At 40.7% G+C, this 14,227-nt stretch overlaps 1 protein-coding gene across 5 annotated transcripts in view; it reads right to left on the bottom strand.

Annotated features, from left to right (window-relative positions):
• Nucleotides 1-14,227, bottom strand: part of ADGRE3 (adhesion G protein-coupled receptor E3) — a 39,684-nt gene that overhangs the window by 7,474 nt on the left and 17,983 nt on the right. For all 5 annotated transcript variants that reach the window (XM_072786957.1, XM_072786959.1, XM_072786960.1 and 2 more), the window contains exons 7-9: nucleotides 12,513-12,629; nucleotides 6,066-6,250; nucleotides 3,622-3,789 (exon numbers count right to left, since the gene is read on the bottom strand). In XM_072786957.1, the coding sequence (XP_072643058.1) occupies nucleotides 3,622-3,789; nucleotides 6,066-6,250; nucleotides 12,513-12,629 (470 nt within the window). The remainder of the gene's footprint in view (nucleotides 1-3,621; nucleotides 3,790-6,065; nucleotides 6,251-12,512; nucleotides 12,630-14,227) is intronic.

Raw genomic sequence — 14,227 nt, 5'->3', positions numbered from 1 at the left:
ATCACAGTCACATTTTCCTGGTCTGGGGTAATGACTCTTCCATTTAAATTTTTTTTTTTTTGTTTTTATTTTTGTTGTAGCCAAATCAGGAAAGAAGGAGGCAGGTAAGTTTATGTTTTTGATTAAGTTCCTCCAGGATCAGAATGCTAGAATTTTATGGTAGGTGATCACATCCAGCACGGTATTCTGCTTTTGGGTCTCAGCAAAAAGGACATCATGGTCAGTTTCCAAGATTAATCCTCCCCCCCTTGGTATGGGAGCTTCCCAAACACAGGCATGACTCCGCATGATAGAGAGTATAAGTGTCGGTCAGACTAAGTACTTTTTTCCCAGCTGTATTGAGGGATACCTAATATGCAAAATATTGCACATATTGAATACACACATTTTGATGTTTTTATTTTATTTATTTAGTTTTTAAAAAGGTTTTATTTATTTGTTCATGAGAGACACAGAGAGATAGAGGCAGAGACACAGGCAGAGGGAGAAGCAAGCTCCATGCAGGGAGCCTGATGCAGGACTTGATTCCGGGACTCCAGGATCATACCCTGGGCTGAAGGCAGACGCTCAACTGCTGAGCCACCCAGGCATCCCCATTTTGATGCTTTTAGACATAGGCACATATATATGATGCCATCATCACAATCAAAGTAATAAACATATCCATCACTTCTAAGATCTTGTGTCCTCTTGCTTTCTTTTATGAGATGTATTCTCTTAAGTTTTTAAGTGCACTATACCGTTTTAACTATAGGCTTATGTTGTATGTCAGATTCACATTGAAATGAATGAATATGCTAGGCTAAGTCTTGCCACCAAGAGGTATAAGAAATCCTGTGTAACAGAGGGTATTAACCTCTTCACACTCATTGGTACCTGTCCTTTGGCTGCTTTCTATGAAATCCAGGGACCCTACCCTGAGAGTATTTCTCCTGTTTGGACATACCAGGAGTCAGTACCAGGATGTCAATGCTCCTTGAAAGCTGCCCTCAAGCAATAAAAGTTACAGCATTGATGGATAAATACCCCAACTCCCTCATCTTTATGTGGGAAGGGTCTGAAATGCATGTTCTAGGATATCTCCCAGAAATACTCAATGGGATTGAATCTTAGTTGTCCATGGAGTAACTTTCTCTTTAACACAACCTTTACTGGATGCCTTCTTTTTTTCTATCTTATTTCCTTATTGTTCTACTCATGTGTCTTGGAGTTATCTCCCAGAGAAACTACTTGCCCTCAAATTTTTGTCTCAGAATCTGCTTGCAGGAGATCTCAAACTAAGACATCTGTATAATTCAGCTCTTGATGGCTCATCTCCTTAAAGACAGGAGCCAGGAATCTGATGAGCCACACAGACTTAGTAAGACCCATCAGTAGGAAATGACAGTTGCCTTCTCTTACAATGATATGGGGATTTTCACTTGTTTCAATGTCACTTTATAGAAGTTTTTAATCATTTACTTTAAAAAAAATATTTTATTTACTTGAGAGAGAGAAAGCATATGAGAGAGAGAGAGAGAGAGCAAGCAGGGGGAGCAACAGGCAGAGAGAGAAGCAGGCTCCTCATTGAGCAGGGAGCCTCATGTAGGGCTCGATCCCAGGACCCCCGGATCATGACCCGAGGCAAAGGCAGACGCTTAACCAATTGAGCCACCCAGGTACCTCATTCCTTTGCCTTTTTAACCTTAAAAAATTGTGAAATAGAACACACATACAGAAAAGAGCATACACATACATGTATCACATGATTAAAAATTATTAAATGGTTGGTGAAATCATTAGTCTGTAGAGATTATCCCAGAAGCTCTTTCTAATTGCAAAACACCTTCTCTTCCAGAGGTAACCATGATCCTTTTATGATAAGCAATTCCTGCTTATCTTTATAGTTTTACCACTTAAGTATGCAACCCCTGAGAATATGGTTTAGTTGTGTCTGTTTTTAAACTTGGTACAGATGGAAATATACTCTGTTCCACACAGTCACTCAGAAACCCATGGTAACAGAAGCTTCACCATCTGGTAGCTACACTCTCTGGAGTATGTTGCTTCTTTGTTACTCTGGAGGATCCCACATGGGATTTTCTTTTCTTTTCTTTTCTTTTCTTTTCTTTTCTTTTCTTTTCTTTTCTTTTCTTTTTTTCTTTCTTTTCTTTTTTTCTTTTCTTTTTTTTTTCTTTTTTCTTTTTATTGTTTCAATTTTTCTTTTATTTTAAATTTTTTTATTGTGGTTCAATTTGCCAACATATGGCATAACACCCAGGGCTCATTCCATCAATTGCCCCCTCAGTGCCCTTCACCCAGTCACCCCCACCCCCCGCCCACCTCCCCTTCCACCACCCTTAGTTAGTTTCCCAGAGTTAGGAGTCTCTCATGTTCTGTCTCCCTTTCTGATATTTCCCAGTCATTTTTTCCTCCTTTTCCCTTTATTCCCTTTCACTATTTTTTTATATTCCCCAAATGAATGAGACCATATAATGTTTGTCCTTCTCCGATTGACTTATTTCACTGAGCATAATACCCTCCAGGTCCCTCCACGTCGAAGCAAATGGTGGGTATTTGTTGTTTCTAATGGCTGAGTAATATTCATTGTATACATAGACCACATCTTCTTTATCCATTCATCTTTCGATGGACACTGAGGCTCCTTCCACAGTTTGGCTATTGTGGACATTGCTGCTATAAACATCGGGGTGCAGGTGTCTCATGGGATTTTCTATACTTCATCCCAGAAAAGCAACACTGCTTTTTTTTTTTTTTCTTTTCAAATTCTAGTTAGTTGACATTCAGTGCAATATTAATTTCTGGGGTAGAATTAAGTGATTCATTACTTACATATAACACCCAGTGCTCCTACTGGGGATTTACCCCAAAGATACACATGCAGTGAAAAGCTGAGACATTTTACCCCCCGCCATTGAGGTAAAATCCAAACAATATAAAATTAACCTTTTTAAAGTATACAATTCAGTGGCATTTGGTACATTCACAATACTGTGCAACCACCACTTGTGTCTAACACCAAAACATCTTCATCACTCCAAATTACAATCCCATGTCCATTAAGCATTTACCCCATTTCTTCTGCCCCCAGCCCCTGGCAAGCAGTAATCTACTTTCTGAGTCTCTGGGTTTGCTTATTTTGACATTTCATATAAGTGGAATCATACAATGGGTAGCCCTTTGTGTCTGACTTCTTCTTCTTCTCCTTTTTTAAAAAAAAGATTTTTAATTTATTTATTCATAAGAGATGCAAAGAGAGAGGCAGAGACATAGGCAGAGGGAGAAGCCATCTTCTTGCAGGGAGCCCAATGTGGGACTTGATCCTAGGACCCTGGAATCACGACCTGAGCCAAAGGCAGACGCTCAACCACTGAGCTACCTAGGTGCTCCTGTGTCTGACTTATTTCATTCAGTGTGTTGTTTTCAAGGTTCACCTCTGTTGCAGCACTACTGTCTCAATATTCAGATTGTAGCTCAAATGCTATCTTTCTATGTAAAGCAGCATGCTTTCAGCACTCACTCACTCTGGTCACTTGTGTTTTTCCCCCATTTTTAAAAGAGTACATATCTAGTAGGAGCTCATACTTAATTAGCTGGAGGAATTAAATGTATTCATTGTACCTGTTTGGTTAAGGCCATGAGGACAGCAAAACTGGACAGGTGGGTGCAGTTGCATATGGTGTGACTTTCATTCGCTTGTATCAGGAAACAGCCATCTCTGGACCACTGGCTGTGCTCCCCTGTGCTTTTCCAGTACACGCAGATGGCCTTTTCGCTACTGGTCTTCATCTGAAAGTAGAAGGGGCTTATTATGTTCTTCCTCAGGAGGGACAACCCTTAGAGTGTCAGTCTACACTGGGGTGGCCATCAAAGAGACACACGGCTTAGAAGTGACTCAGATGATTTCTATTTTAAGTGAAGACGATGGCTGCCAGCCAGGACACCTGCTCCCTTAGTCCCAGCTCTGTTAGGGTACCATAAAACAAGATCATGGCTCTTTGGGAGCCAGAATTTTATAGGATGTCATGGTTTCAGGGCTTTATCCCCCACTGTGGAAGTCAGACAAAAATAAAATAAAAAATAAAAGAAGGTCTGTGACTCATACAGAGTTTTTTCCTAAACACTCTCTAAAGCAAATTTCCCTGATTTCTTCACACCAATTCTGTCCCTCACCCCTTACAACACAAAAACTGCTCATGCAAGGAAAGGGGAAGCTTAGGAAAGAAATGGAGAGAGAGAGAGGGAGAGAGAGAATAGAATTATCCTTCAACCTCTTCTTTTTGTCCTAAGGGTTTCCAGAGCAACACTTCATGGGGCCAAGGAGAGAAGTCAGACTCTCCTGTTGGAGGGCTGTATCTCCTCTGATAATCCACAAGACCATCTCCAGATTTCTTGCACCACTCCTAGTCCCCCATGCCATATATGAAAAGTTTCATACTTCAGTTTTATGCATCAAATAGAGAAAACCTACATTTCCCATTCCTCCCATTCTTATTTTCTTTAAAATTAAAAAATAATTTTATTTATTTTTCCCAGCTTTATTGAGATACAACTGACATATAAACCATGTAAGTGTAAGGTAGACAACACAAGTTTTTGACATATGCATATATTGCAAAACAGTTAATTAATACCCATCACCTCATGTAGTTACGGTTCTTATTTTGTGGCAAGAACTTAAAATCTACTCTCTTAGCAATTTTCAAGTATGCAATGTAGTATTGTCAACCAGAGCCACCATGCTGTACATTATATCACTAGAACTTATTCTACTTGTGACTGGAAGTTTGTACCTTTGGTCTCCTGCACTTATTTCTCCCATCCCTCACCCTTGGTAACCAAAAACACATTTTCTGTATCTGTGATTTTGGCTTTTTAAGATTCTACATATAAGTAAGACCATACAGTATCTCTTTCTCTGTCTTATTTTACTTAGCATAATGCCATCAAAATTCATCAATGTTGTTGCAAATGGCAGGATTTCTTTCAACTCTTACTTTCATGAAAGAGCTGAAATGTGAGGGAACAGATTAATTTTATTATGTCTGTGTCTGGCTACTGACCCTCCTGCCTTTAAGAGTTTGGGCAGAGAAGGGGAAAGGAGAATGGATTAAAGAAAATTTTTTTTTCCAATCAAGTTATGTAGTGTTAATAATTAATGCCAGGCTTTTATGTAGGAATGAATATAATGTCTCAGTTCAAATTTCACAGGCATAAATTTGGAGGTAACTTCAACTAAAATAATCCCATGCACTAGAATTATGCTGCCCAAGAGAAATATCATGTGAACTACTTGTGTAATTTGAAATTTTCTGCTAGCCACATTAAAAAACTAAATAAACAGTTCAAATTAATTTTAATAATATATTTTATTTAACCCCCTATATTCAAAACAGTATCTTTTAGTATGTCTATATATCAATATATGCAATCGATATAAAAATTATTTTTAAAAAAAGATTTTATTTTCGCAAAGATTTCATTTATTTGAGAGAAAAAGAGAGAGAAACAGAGCACGAGAGAGAGAGAGAGAGAGAGAGAAAGAGAGAGCAAGCAAGTGAGCAGGGGGGTAGGGGCTAAAGAGCAAGAGAAGCAGACTCCTTGCTGAACAGAGAACCTGATGTGGGGCTTGATCCCAGGACCCTGTGATCATGACCTGAGCTGAAGGCAGACGCTTAACTGACTGAACCAACTGGGCACCCAAAAAAGATTTTATTTTATTTAAGTAATCTCTACACCTGACATGGGGCTCGAACCCACAACCCTGAGATCAAGAGGTGTGTACCCAGGAGCCCCTTAAAAATTATTAATGAGATATTTTACATGCTTTTTTTTTTTCTTATGAGGGCTTCAAAATCTGGAAATATCAAGTCTAAATCCAGAAATACTAAGTCTTCAAAATCTCAATTCAGATACACCACGTTTCAAATGCTCAATTGCTACACGAGGTTCCTGGCTACCGTACTGGACAGCACAGTCCAGAGGCACTGACTGGGGAGCGTATACACTTTGTTCAGTCTATCTCCAAGAAAACTAAGCACGTTCAAGTGGCAGCTCTGACCCACCTTCATCTGCTGAAAACTCAGAATCACAGACTTGGAGAGCGATGTATTCCTTGGGGATCTAATAGCAGCACTCACTACCTGAGAGTTCAGGTAAACCTGCTCTTTCTCATTTGCCTCTTCAAAAAACGTTTCATTTGTGATGTTTCCAAGAGAAGAATAAGAAATAAAGGCAATTGCACTGGGACCTGAGAAAACAGAAAAATGGAGGTCTTTAATAGTGCCACCATTCTTCCCCACACCTACCATCCTCACACACCTATACATACACACAGGTATATATGGATGTGCATATTCACCTATGTGAGGGTCAAATTATTATTATTATTTTTAAAAGACTTTATTTATCTATTCATTGAGACAGAGACAGGCAGAGACACAGGCCCAGAGAGAAGCAGGCACCATGCAGAGAGCTCGACATGGGACTTGATCCAGGGTCTCCAGGATCACGCCCTGGGCTGCAGGCGGCGCTAAACCGTTGCGCCACTGGGGCTGCCAGTGAGGGTCAAGTTATTATTATTATTTTTAAAGATTTATTTATTTATTCATTCAGAGAGAGCAAAGAGAGAGGCAGAGACACAGGCAGAGGGAGAAGCAGGCTCCATGCAGGAAGCCCGATGTGGGACTCGATCCTGGGTCTCTAGGATCACACCCCAGGCTACAGGCGGTGCTAAACCACTGCACCACCGGGGCTGCCCAAGGGTCAAATTAGAGATTCTCACTGTCTCTCCCTTTCTCATTTCTGAGACACACATTGTGTTTGTGGCCTTGAACCCTTTTGTTATATTGAATGGGATAAAACTTGGGGTAAGAGGAGAACCGGACAAACCAAGAGAGGTTAAGCTGATTTGCTTAAGAAAGAACATGACTGTAGCCTTAGGAGAAAATGCTGTAAAGTCAAATGGGAGAAGGGCCAAGAAGAGGCAGATGGAATTTTCAGGGGGGAGGAGAGGAAGGTCAGTGGTGAAGAGGAAGCTTAGGGAGTTAGGTAAGTCTTCCATGATGTCATTCCACTTCCCCTGCTGCCTCCTGAAGAGACTTCCGGAAAGGCAGACTTATTTTTCAAGACTTTTAGAAGTGGTTTTGCATTCCTTTCAGATGAAGCATAATGTTGAGACTGGACTCAAGGAAATCCATTAACAGGTTACATGTATGTCTATCCCTTTGTATGTATTATGAATGTAATCATCTCCTCCCATATGTTATATGCGTAAACTAGATCCAGAAATAAAAAATGTATATAGAAATCATAATATGCTAATACTTCTATCTATTTATTTATTCAATTTTTTTTTTTTTTTTTTTTTTTTTTTTTTTTTTTTTTTTTTTTTTTTATGGAATGCCTGCTCTGGTCCAGACACTATTCTGGGTATACAGTGAGGGACAAAGGAGCCATTTCTGCTCTTATAGATCTTACTTTCTGATGCAGGAGAGAGACAAACAAATATAAATAAATCAGTAAAAGTATATGTCAGAGAACAATCAGTCCTAGGGAGAAAATTAAGTGAGGTTAGGGGACAGAGGGACTTGTTGGATGCTATTTCAGACAGATTTCAGATAGCAGAGTGAAGGGAGGGAAGGCCACGTGGGTATCCAACAGAAGAGTGCTCTACTCTAGGTAGATCTGAAATAACAGGGACAAAGTTCCAGAGACATGAATGTGCCCAGCTGGTTTAGGGAACAGGGAGGAGGCTAGTGTGGCTGAAGGGTGGTATGTGTGTGTGTGTGTGTGTGTGTGTGTGTGTGTGTCTGTGTGTGTGTGTGCACGCTAGAGTGAGAAGAGGTGAGGGCCGGGGATGTGATGGGGGCAGATCCTGCAGGGCCTTATAAGCCTTGAGGAGGACTTTTGCAAGTGGAAAGCCATTGAAAGATGTCAAGCAAAGGAATGCTGTAATTTAACATACTTTATCATTATTTTTATTTAGGAGAGTGGGCAGAAGGAGGGGGAGAGAGAATCTTAAGCAGGCTCCACACCCAGCTCAGAGCCCAAAACAAGGCTCTATCTCACAATCCTGAGATCCTGATCTGGGCTGAAATCAAGAGTTGGACGCTCAACTAACTGAGCCACCCAGGCTGTCCCAGGTCAACATACTTCAATAGACTAAAATATATGCATATGGGATATATTTATATCATGTATTTATAATTTTATCATATATTAGAGGAACATTAACATGACATATATCAGTAGGATATTGTTATATGCCAAATTGTATCCGCCCCAAATCAAGTCCTAACTCACAGAACTTGAGAATGTGACTGTGTTTGAAGACAGGGCCTTTAATAGGGCCAGAGGAGAAAGGGCCTGACTTTGTTGCTATGATGGAAGTGGGCAGTCCTGGGAGGCCTTATGAAGGAGGTGAAAGTTGACCTGCATTGAAGAGTAAAGAAGAGGAATGCCTGGGTGGCTCAGTGGTTTAGCAAGTGCTAAACCAGTTGCCTTCAGCCCAGGGCATGATCCTGGAGACCTGGGATCGAGTCCCACATCAGACTCTCTGTCTGGAGCCTGTTTCTCCCTCTGCCTGTGTCTCTGCCTCTTTCTCTCTGTGTCTCTCATGAATAAATAAATTAAATAAATAAATAAAATCTTGAAAAAAAAAAAGAGTAAAGAAGAAATGTGGACACATGAAGAGAGACCAGCGATGTGTACCTGTCCCATGTGAAGACACAGGGAGAAGATGGCCATCTGTCAAGGAGAGAGACCTTGGAAGAAACTAACTCTACCAATGCCTTGATCTCAAGCTTCTAGCCTCCAGAAATATGTATATTTGTAGTTAGTTTGAATATGTGGGTTATAGGGCTATAGTATGGGTTATTGGATTATAAGATGTTATGACCATATTCTCGCATCAATAAGTTTTCTTTGTTCTTTGTAGCTGCCAACAAGTCCATACTACAGAGGCCATATATGTGAAGCAGTTAGGATTGTAGGGACAGGAAATAGGTTAATAGGTTTCTAGATTAAAATCCCAGTTTTATCACTGTCTAGCCTATGCAGCCCATCCTATTGGAATAAATTCCTTGGTAGGTTTCTCTAATCAGGCTTCTGTGGTCTTGTCTGATGGATCAGAAGCAATTCATTTCTGTTTCTCCAAGTTAATGACAGTTTCCATTTGTCAAAATGAAACAGTGGTGGGTGGTTGGAAAAGATGGGCAGGTGATATGTCCATCTGCTCTCGTACTTAGAAATAGCTTATTTCTGGGCTGAAATATTCTGGCTAAGAGCAAAATCACAAGCAGAAAAGAGAAGAGTGGCTGTAGGTGTCCACAGTCAACCTCCATGACCTGGGTTTTGTTCTTTGAGATGTTTTACAGAGAAGAGGTGTCATGGGTTATATGGATTATATGTCATGGGTTAATATCTTGGGTTACCTAGGACAGTCTTGGTTCACCTCTGGTGGGTGTCTGGGTACAATTCGATAGCACTTCCTTTCAGTCTTAAAGTTGTTACTGTTTGAAGGTCAATTATAAGGGTGCTCTACATGAACAGTTCTTAACTGGAGGTGGGTGGGTGGGGGGCTCCATTCTGCCCTCTGGGGACACTGGGCAATATCTGGAGGCATTTTTGGTTGTCACGTTGAGTGTGCACTTCTGGTGTCTAGTGAATAAGGGCCAGGGATGCTGCTCAACATCCTACATAGCACAGGATGGCCCACATGACAAAGAAGGTTCCTGCCCTAGATAGGATGTGAATGATAGAGAAACATCCCTCTTTGAGTTTGTCACACCTTGGTCGATGGATTCCTTTCTTTCATTAGGAATGTTGAGACCTCCACCTAAATGTGAATTTAATTCAGTGAATCTTCATCACTGTTCTGTAGGTAATGAACCCATAATGGTGACTCTAGAGAGACATAATTCATGATTGCCATCCTTATGGGGATTCCAGCATGGTGGGGGAGACAAAGTATGGCAATCAAGACAATGCAACATGTTAGATCCAGGATAATGTAGGTTCAAGGGCCTGGGGGAGTGTAGAGGAGGGAGGGCCTGACTCTGGTGCTATGGTAGGAGTGAGCAGTCCTGGGAGGAGGTGAAGGCTGAACCGTGTTGAAGAGTAATAGTTCACCCAATGGTGTGGTGGTTGGCATTCCTAGCAGAGGAACAGCCAATGCAAATGCTTGGAAGTGAGACTATAGGGCCCATGGTGGGGGAGGGTAAATAGTCCTTCATTGGGCACTTCTGTGCCAGGTGCCTCTTCAGGCACATGTAATCACATTATGATGTCTGTAACTTTCTTAAAACAAGTCAGCATAGGCAGTGCATATGGGTTGAGTTGTGTCCTCTCTGAACTCATATGTGAAATCCTAATCCCCAGTAGCCCCATAATGTGACTGAAGAGCAAGCCAGGCTGTGGATGTGTTTTGTTTGGCCCACAATGTGAAGTCTTGCACAATCTCTACAAGTTGTGAGTTTCAGAAAAAACTTTTGGTAACAAGGCAAGTGTGAACTTGTGTGGTTGGAGGTTGGCTTCCATCCTCCACCTAGCCCATTCTCAAATGAGGCAAGTTCAAGTTCTTATCTTCTCGGGGGAGGAGAGGAAGTGATAGGAACCAATTGTTTCATGACACTTCCTCAGTTCAGCACGTGTTTAGTTGTCCGCGTTTTGTTGCCTTTACTCAGGGACTTTCACTGATGGTATAGATCTGCTGTATCCCACGTTTACAGGATTGGATTATAAGACCTCATTTATCATGCCTTAATAGTTATAACAATATGGCAGCTATCGTAAGACCAAATTTAAAAACGGAAGGTATTCACGCAAACAACTAAATTTTTGGTTTCTTTTGAAAAGTCAGAAAGTCTGGCAACAGTGGAACAATTGATAGTAACAATCCATTCCTTTGAACACAGGCTGTAGCAAATGTTGTAGGCACCCTGACTTTATTCCCTTGGCACTCTTGTGTTCCTTATATGCTGATATTCTACTGCAAGCAACTGCAACTCTCTGCCTAGGAGCATTCCTGGGAGCAGTAAATGTGTTGGATTTGTACACAGGCAGAGTGGCAGGGCCTGGGAGTTAACCCCTGTAGAAGGGCCCTCAACCACTGATGGGTCAGAGAAGCTCTCTCTCCTTGAATGGGAGACCTCAGCAGACTGAATCACAGTTACCACCAGCAGTGACCTGCTCACTACCATAATAATATCTGTATTGGCTCTCCTCTCTTCTCTGTTTCATTTCCTCTCTTCCCTACTGGAATGGTTGCTTTTATGTGTCAATGTGGTTAGGTCATGCTATTCAGATATTGGGTCAAACATGAGTCTGGGTGTTGCTGTAAAGGAATTTTTTAGATAAGAAGAACATTTAAATCAATGGCTTTGAGTAAAACTGATTACTCTCCGTTACACCCACTCTCCACGTGAGTGGGCCTCTTCCAATCACTTGAAGGCCTCATGAAAAAGGCTGAGTTCTCCCAAATAAAAGCTAATTCTGCCTCTAGCCTGTCTTTGATCTGCAGCTACAACATCAACTCTTCCTTGGATCTCCAGCCTACTGGCTAGATTTTAGACTTACTACCTTCCACAAACACAGGAGCTAATTTCTTCCTTTCATTTTTTTTTAAATCTTTTTTTTTTTAATTTTTATTTATTTATGATAGTCACAGAGAGAGAGAGAGAGAGGCAGAGACATAGGCAGAGGGAGAAACAGGCTCCATGCACTGGAAGCCCGATGTGGGATTCGATCCCGGGTCTCCAGGATCACGCCCTGGGCCAAAGGCAGGCGCTAAACCGCTGCGCCACCCAGGGATCCCTCTTTTTTTTTTTTTTTAAAGATCTTTAATTTATCCATTTGAGAGAGAGAGAGAGAGACAGACAGACAGAGCACAAGCAGGGGGAGAGGCAGAGGGAGAGGGAGAAGCAGACTCCCCATTGAGTTTGGAGCCTGATGTGGGGCTCGATTCCAGGACCCAGAGATCATGACCTGAGCTGAAGGCAGATGCTTAACCATCTGAGTGTCCCTGCAGGAGCTAATTTCTTTCTTTCTTTCTTTCTTTCTTTCTTTCTTTCTTTCTTTCTTTCTTTTTTTTTTGCAGGAGCTAATTTATTAAAATCTCCATCTCTGTTTCTCTTTCTCTCCATCCTCCACCCCCCACACCAGATTGATTTCTGTTTCTCTGGAGAAGTCTGACAGATACACCTACTGATGCTTCCTGGAATTACCTCCCAAATAAACTTACACTTCTCTCAGGGACTGCATTTCCATGAACCCCAACTGAGACCTGGACAGAACTGCCCCCAAATTGGAAAGAAGTATCTTCCATGCTGAAGACTAGAAAGCCTCCACTTTGGGGAGTTTTTTTTCCCTAAGGAAAAGACTCAGTTGACACAGTCAGTCTTAGGATAACAAACTCATTAGGAAGGAGCTTGTTGGGGACTCTCATTATCAGTATCAATGTATGATACTGATCTATGTGTCTTAGAGGTTCTGAATAGAGCCACCATGTGTACCTTGTATGTTTTCCTGCACGATGTCATCACAGTGGATATCTACTGAGTTCATGTGGGTGTTCAAGCTGAAGATCTGTTCTTCAGAGCAATTGTCTGTAACAACTCGAGTTTCAATAGCTGGTGAGAAAAGCAACAGGCACGTTTACCTTTAATATAAGCTTTAAAAACATGTATAGCAACATAAACAAGTTACGTTTACTGAATGTCTAGGATGTGCCAGGTACTGTACATTGTCTTATAACCCAGAGAGGGACCCTTATCCAAACGAGGAAACTGAAATTCAGAAATTAAGTAAAACCTTAACTCCTGGAATACAAGTTCTTAACTAACATTCTTTAGTAACCATCTTTGTTTTTTTTAAAAAAAGATTTTATTTATTTACTTATCTAGAGAGAGAGCATGAGCAGGTGGAGGGGCAGAGGGAGAGGGAGATAACCTTAAGCAGGTCCATGCTCACCGTGGAACTTGATGTGGGGCTTGATCTCACAAGTCTGAGATCATGACCTGAGCTGAAATCAAGAATTGTAGGCCTAACTGACTGAGCCACTATGGCACCCCCTCTAGCAACCATCTTTCTGGCAACAACTTTGTTTCTAGAAATTTATTCTCAGAAAATAATCATGGGCGGGAGGATAGATTTAGCTACAAGGAAGTTCACAACAGCATAGATGATAGTGTGAAAAATAGGAAATGACCTAAATGTTCAACAGGAGGAATTGATTCAATAATTGATGGCTTGTCTCTATAATGGGGAACCATGCTTCCATGAAAATGAAGTCACAGGGGAATTGCCATCAAGAAACAAACTAATGAAAATATTTAACTTAAATATTAGCAGATGGCCAGAGGCTGGCTCTGGGTTTGAAATTGTTGAAACTAGGTGACGGGTACAGTCGGGTTCCTCCTGTGTCTCCCCGTTCACAGATGAGGGGAATGAAACCCAGTGAAATGAAGGCACTGGTCTCCCCCATCAGTTGGGACCTGGCCAAGTCAGGAATGCTGAGAGCTATTGTAATCTGAAGAATAGCTTAATTTTGAATGAAATGAATGCATGAATAAAATGAATGAATGAATAAATTAATGAATGAGTCTCAATTCCAGTTTCCTAAGAAGGTTAGGCACTAGATTTTGTTTTATATTTAAAAAGTTATTATTATTTTTATAGAGCATAAACTATCTTATCTTGCAAATTGGTAAAACAAAATGGTTAGTTAGTCATACATAAATCCTTAGATATCTTCGGGCAGAATAAAACACAGCAAACGGTATTTCTGGAAGAGAATATGGTGATGTGTATCAGAGTCTATATAAAATGTGTCTTTTCTCCTTGACCTAACAATTCTTATTCTATGAATTTATCCTAAGAAAATACCAAACAAATATGCATGACAGATTTTCAATGGTCTTTTTTCACAGGGTTTGGCAAAACCCCACATTTCCCAGAATAGGGAATAAATACAATGTAAATAAATTATATACAATGCAATTTGATAAACCATTGAAGACAATAATGTAGGTAACGAGGATGTATATAATTTACATGGAAAGATGTTAGTGATGTAATGAGTGAAAACCGTATGTTACAATGTCACATACACAGCAAATATGCATCTTCCTCAGACATGCACCTATGTGGTTATAAGATTGGAAGACAGCAGATTTGGCTAGTCTAAACTTAGTTTTGTTTATATGTTTTTTCCTATTTAAAAAAAAAT

Source organism: Canis lupus, chromosome 19 (genome assembly GCF_048164855.1).
Source record: "Canis lupus baileyi chromosome 19, mCanLup2.hap1, whole genome shotgun sequence".
NCBI classification, from domain to species: Eukaryota; Metazoa; Chordata; class Mammalia; order Carnivora; family Canidae; genus Canis; species Canis lupus.
Note: the sequence above shows the minus strand (reverse complement) of the source record. Positions and strands in the feature narration are given on the sequence as shown.